The sequence below is a fragment of the Oncorhynchus gorbuscha genome, unplaced genomic scaffold, assembly GCF_021184085.1.
Source record: "Oncorhynchus gorbuscha isolate QuinsamMale2020 ecotype Even-year unplaced genomic scaffold, OgorEven_v1.0 Un_scaffold_1813, whole genome shotgun sequence".
In the NCBI taxonomy this organism is placed as follows: domain Eukaryota; kingdom Metazoa; phylum Chordata; class Actinopteri; order Salmoniformes; family Salmonidae; genus Oncorhynchus; species Oncorhynchus gorbuscha.
In genome coordinates, this window is record NW_025746487.1 from 85,001 (window position 1) to 91,284 (window position 6,284).

Here is a 6,284-nt window from a genome sequence, read left to right on the forward strand (position 1 = left end):
ACCAATCACACAGGGTCGTGTTCATTAGAGACCAGAGGAGACCAATCACACAGGGTCCTGTTCATTAGAGACCAATCACACAGGGTCCTGTTCATTAGAGACCAATCACACAGGGTCCTGTTCATTAGAGACCAATCACACAGGGTCCTGTTCATTAGAGACCAGAGGAGACCAATCACACAGGGTCCTGTTCATTAGAGACCAGTTAGTTTCATAACTATGTCATTAATGTCCAGGTTAGTTAATGTCTGTCTGTTTCATAACTATGTCATTAATGTCCAGGTTAGTTCCTGTCTGTCTGTTTCATAACTATGTCATTAATGTCCAGGTTAGTTCCTGTCTGTTTCATAACTATGTCATTAATGTCCAGGTTAGTTCCTGTCTGTCTGTTTCATAACTATGTCATTAATGTCCAAGTTAGTTCCTGTCTGTTTCATAACTATGTCATTAATGTCCAGGTTAGTTCCTGTCTGTCTGTTTCATAACTATGTCATTAATGTCCAGGTTAGTTCCTGTCTGTTTCATAACTATGTCATTAATGTCCAGGTTAGTTCCTGTCTGTCTGTTTCATAACTATGTCATTAATGTCCAGGTTAGTTCCTGTCTGTTTCATAACTATGTCATTAATGTCCCTGGGGAGGGACTAACCTCTAATCCCTGACCTCTACCACTCCCCAACACTGACTATACCCTCTCACCCCTGACCTCAACGAGTCATAGTCATTATGAAACAGGCAGGGAGGGATTAACCTAGACAACTGACTATAACCTCTCACCCCTTCACCTCTAACCCCTGACCTCACCCGCTGGAGGAAGTGCTGTCCCTGCAGGAAGGAGGAAGGGGATGTGGGTGGGACTTCCTGTCCGCCGTTCTTGCAGCGCAGGTAACCATAGAGATTAGCCCCCTGCAGAGAGATACTGGCTACCACCAACACCTGGGGAGAGAGAGGGAGTATGGAGAAGGTACAGGTAACCATAGAGATTAGAAGGTACAGGTAACCATAGAGATTAGCCCCCTGGGGGGAGAGAGGGAGTGTGTGTGTGTGTGTGTGTGTGTGTGTGTGTGTGTGTGTGTGTGTGTGTGTGTGTGTGTGTGTGTGTGTGTGTGTGTGTGTGTGTGTGTGTGTGTGTGTGTGTGTGTGTGTGTGTGTGTGTGTGTGTGTGTGTGTGTGTGTGTGTGTGTGTGTGTGTTACCAGCCAGTCTGTGTTCAGACAGAACAGGGTCGTGAAGAAGAAGCCGGTCCAGATGAGAGGACAGATGATCAGACCCGACCAGAAGATCCTGGACTCCACCTCCGTACCACCGGCCTGGGGAGAAGACTACACACACAGACATCAGAGGACTACACACACAGACATCAGAGGACTACACACACAGACATCAGAGGACTACACAACACACAGACATCAGAGGACTACACACACAGACATCAGAGGACTACACACACAGACATCAGAGGACTACACACACAGACATCAGAGGACTACACACATAGACATCAGAGGACTACACACAGACATCAGACATCAGAGGACTACACAACACAGACATCAGAGGACTACACACACAGACATCAGACATCAGAGGACTACACACACAGACATCAGAGGACTACACACACAGACATCAGAGGACTACACAACACAGACATCAGAGGACTACACACACAGACATCAGAGGACTACACACACAGACATCAGAGGACTACACACATATACATCAGAGGACTACACACAGACATCAGAGGACTACACACACAGACATCAGAGGACTACACACACAGACATCAGAGGACTACACACACAGACATCAGAGGACTACACACACAGACATCAGAGGACTACACACACAGACATTAGAGGACTACACACACAGACATTAGAGGACTACACACACAGACATTAGAGGACTACACACATAGACATCAGAGGACTACACACACAGACATCAGAGGACTACACACACAGACATCAGAGGACTACACACACAGACATCAGAGGACTACACACACAGACATCAGAGGACTACACACACAGACATCAGAGGACTACACACAGACATTAGAGGACTACACACTTAGACACCAGACATCAGACATCAGACACCAGACATCAGACACAAGACACCAGACATCAGACATCAGACTCCAGACACCAGACACCAGACTCCAGACATCAGACATCAGACACCAGACTCCAGACTCCAGACATCAGACACCAGACACCGGACATCAGACACCAGACATCAGACATCAGACACCAGACACCAGACATCAGACATCAGACACCAGACACCAGACATCAGACATCAGACACCAGACACCAGACATCAGAAACCAGACATCAGACATCAGACACCAGACATCAGACACCAGACATCAGACACCAGACATCAGACACCAGACACCAGACATCAGACACTAGACACCAGACATCAGACACCAGACACCTAGGCATCAGACACCAGACACCTAGGCATCAGACACCAGACATCAGACACCAGACATCAGACACCAGACATCAGACACCAGACACCAGACACCAGAGTCTCACCTTGCTGTCCTCAAACACCCAGAGGCTCCTCCCATCCTCATCGATCTGGTTCCACCATCGCAGACCCACCAACAACCTGCCTGTCACATTCTGACACACACGTGAGAAAGAGAGGACAAGTGTGTGTGTGTGTGTGTGTGTGTGTGTGTGTGTGTGTGTGTGTGTGTGTGTGTGTGTGTGTGTGTGTGTGTGTGTGTGTGTGTGTGTGTGTGTGTGTGTGTGTGTGTGTGTGTGTTCTCACCTTAACGGACCAGAAGTCACAGGACAGCAGAGTGATGATCATAATGAAGCAGGAAGTAAAGCTCTTGGTGAACCAATCACAGAGCAGGTAGGTTACTATGGCAGACACTCGGAAGAACAGGTGCAGGAAGGAGGCAAGGGGGTGTCTGGAATGTTAGTCAATCAGCCAGTCAGTAAATCAGTCAGTCAGTCCACAAATGAACTTTTAACAAGCCACACCTGTTAATTGAAATGCATTCCAGGTGACTACCTCATGAAGCTGGTTGAGAGAATTCCAAGAATGTGCAAAGCTCTCATCAAGGCAAAGGGTGGCTACTTTGAAGAATCTCAAATATAAAATATATTTTGATTTGTTTAACACTTTTTTGGTTACTACATGATTCCATATCTGTTATTTTATAGTGTTGATGTCTTCACTATTATTCTACAATGTAGAAAATTAGTACAAATTTAAGAAAAACCCTGTCCATACTCATGACTGGTACTATATCTCCATGTAGCCCTATAGATGGTAGGTTCCCTCTCTATTACTGGGTACATCATGTAGACCTATAGAGGGTAGGTTCCCTCTCTAGTCTATATTACTGGGTACATCATGTAGACCTATAGAGGGTAGATTCCCTCTCTGGTCTCTATTACTGGGTAGATCATGTAGACCTATAGAGGGTAGATTCCCTCTCTATTACTGGGTACATCATGTAGACCTATAGAGGGTAGATTCCCTCTCTAGTCTCTATTACTGGGTACATTATGTAGACCTATAGAGGGTAGATTCCCTCTCTATTACTGGGTACATCATGTAGACCTATAGAGGGTAGATTCCCTCTCTAGTCTCTATTACTGGGTACATCATGTAGACCTATAGAGGGTAGATTCCCTCTCTAGTCTCTATTACTGGGTACATCATGTAGACCTATAGAGGGTAGATTCCCTCTCTAGGGTACATCATGGACCTAGAGGGTATTCCCTCTCTATTACTGGGTACATCATGTAGACCTATAGAGGGTAGATTCCCTCTCTATTACTGGGTACATCATGTAGACCTATAGATGGTAGGTTCCCTCTCTATTATTGGGTACATCATGTAGACCTATAGAGGGTAGGTTCCCTCTCTAGTCTATATTACTGGGTACATCATGTAGACCTATAGAGGGTAGATTCCCTCTCTGGTCTCTATTACTGGGTAGATCATGTAGACCTATAGAGGGTAGGTTCCCTCTCTAGTCTATATTACTGGGTACATCATGTAGACCTATAGAGGGTAGATTCCCTCTCTGGTCTCTATTACTGGGTAGATCATGTAGACCTATCCCTCTCTGGGTACATCATGTAGACCATGTAGACCTAGAGGGTAGATTCCCTCTCTATTACTGGGTACATCATGGGTACATCATGTAGACCTATAGAGGGTAGATTCCCTCTCTATTACTGGGTACATCATGTAGACCTATAGAGGGTAGATTCCCTCTCTGGTCTCTATTACTGGGTACATCATGTACATCATGTAGACCTATAGAGGGTAGATTCCCTCTATTACTGGGTACATCATAGACTATAGGGTACATCATCATGTAGACCTATAGAGGGTAGATTCCTCTCTATTACTGGGTACATCATGTAGACCTATAGAGGGTAGATTCCCTCTCTATTACTGGGTACATCATGTAGACCTATAGAGGGTAGATTCCCTCTCTATTACTGGGTACATCATGTAGACCTATAGAGGGTAGATTCCCTCTCTATTACTGGGTACATCATGTAGACCTATAGAGGGTAGGTTCCCTCTCTGGTCTCTCTCTTACCGGATCTTTACCCCCCTGAGCGCTCGCTGCTCCTCCTCCTCGGTACTGAAATCCAACTCCACATCCTCCGTGTCGTCCACGAGACCCTGAACCGGCGCGCACACAACCGTTAGACCACTAGCTCGCCGGATAAATGATTTCATTAAAACAGCAACACATGCAACCTCGCCTACCTGTTTCATGGTGAGCGATAGACGGATGTTCTGGTCCAGATCTGTCCGCTATTTGCTCATTCGTTCTGTTCTGACAGCCGTCCGTCCGTTGTTAATGGTGGACAGAATAAAGCAGGTGTCGCAATGAAATGGGTCCGACTGGACCTTTCTATCTAACCCACCAAAGAGATAGGAGATGCTCTCGCATCAGCATCATCTGGAAAGAGAGATGCGAACTTTCTTTCTGTGAGAGAAACACGCTACGTTGCTTTTTTAAATATATATATTTTTTAATATAGCCTACATTTATCCGTCTTATACAGCAGGCTATGCGGTCGTCTGGGCTACTTCAGCTGTTGCTTTTTGACGTGTTGTATGTTTCGTTAGGGACTGTTTACGTTCTTACCCGCTCTGACCAGATCATGTCGCTGTCACTCCAACGACCGACGGTTCGCGGCTCACCAGCAGCGCCCTTAACAACAATACATGCGTGCGTGCGTGCGTGCGTGCGTGTGTGTGTGTGTGTGTGTGTGTGTGTGTGTGTGTGTGTGTGTGTGTGTGTGTGTGTGTGTGTGTGTGTGTGTGTGTGTGTGTGTGTGTGTGTGTGTGTGTGTGTGTGTGTGTGTGTGTGTCCGTCAAGCAGTAATTTCATCATGAAACAGTATCAAAATATTGTATTCATTTTTAAATAGCATTGAAAACGCTGAAGAAGTCTTTGCTATATTTGCTATATTTAACAGACTGCACGTTGATTATAAGACAACAGCTGTACAGTCAACACACATTCACATATTCAACATACAGTTCATTCAGAAAGTATCCAGACCTCTTCACTTTTTTCACATTTTGTTACGTTACAGCCTTGTTCTAAAATGAATTTAATAGTTATAAAATGAATTAAATTGCCCCCACCCCTCACCAATCTACACACAATACGTTACAGCCTTGTTCTAAAATGGATTTAATAGTTATAAAATGAATTAAATTGCCCCAACCCCTCACCAATCTACACACAATACGTTACAGCCTTGTTATAAAATGGATTTAATAGTTATAAAATGAATTAAATTGCCCCCACCCCTCACCAATCTACACACAATACCCCATAATGACATCACAATACCCCATAATGACATCACAATACCCCATAATGTCATCACAATACCCCATAATGACATCACAATACCCCATAATGACATCACAATACCCCATAATGTCATCACAATATCCCTTAATGGCATCACAATACCCCATAATGACATCACAATACCCCATAATGGCAAAGCTAAAACGGGTTTTTAGAAATGTTTGCTAACCCAACCCCCACTATTACACACGCCCAGGCCCAACCCCCACTATTAGACACGCCCAGGCCCAACCCCCACTATTACACACGCCCAGGCCCAACCCCCACTATTACACACGCCCAGGCCCAACCCCCACTATTACACACGCCCAGGCCCAACCCCCACTTTTACACACGACCAGGCCCAACCCCCACTATTACACACGCCCAGGCCCAACCCCCATTAGCCCA

At 45.4% G+C, this 6,284-nt stretch overlaps 1 protein-coding gene across 2 annotated transcripts in view; it reads right to left on the reverse strand.

Annotated features, from left to right (window-relative positions):
• LOC124024272 (Golgi apparatus membrane protein TVP23 homolog A-like) overlaps nucleotides 1-5,059 on the reverse strand; it is a 5,979-nt gene extending 920 nt beyond the window's left edge. The window contains exons 1-6 of one of the 2 annotated variants that reach the window (XM_046338260.1): nucleotides 4,769-5,059; nucleotides 4,596-4,681; nucleotides 2,795-2,939; nucleotides 2,554-2,643; nucleotides 1,195-1,320; nucleotides 804-935 (exon numbers count right to left, since the gene is read on the reverse strand). In XM_046338260.1, the coding sequence (XP_046194216.1) occupies nucleotides 804-935; nucleotides 1,195-1,320; nucleotides 2,554-2,643; nucleotides 2,795-2,939; nucleotides 4,596-4,681; nucleotides 4,769-4,777 (588 nt within the window). In that variant the 5' untranslated portion in view covers nucleotides 4,778-5,059. Of the gene's footprint in view, nucleotides 1-803; nucleotides 936-1,194; nucleotides 1,321-2,553; nucleotides 2,644-2,794; nucleotides 2,940-4,595 lie in introns of both variants that reach the window. The other variant, XM_046338259.1, reaches the window with a different exon arrangement.
• Nucleotides 5,060-6,284: the final 1,225 nt, after the last annotated feature.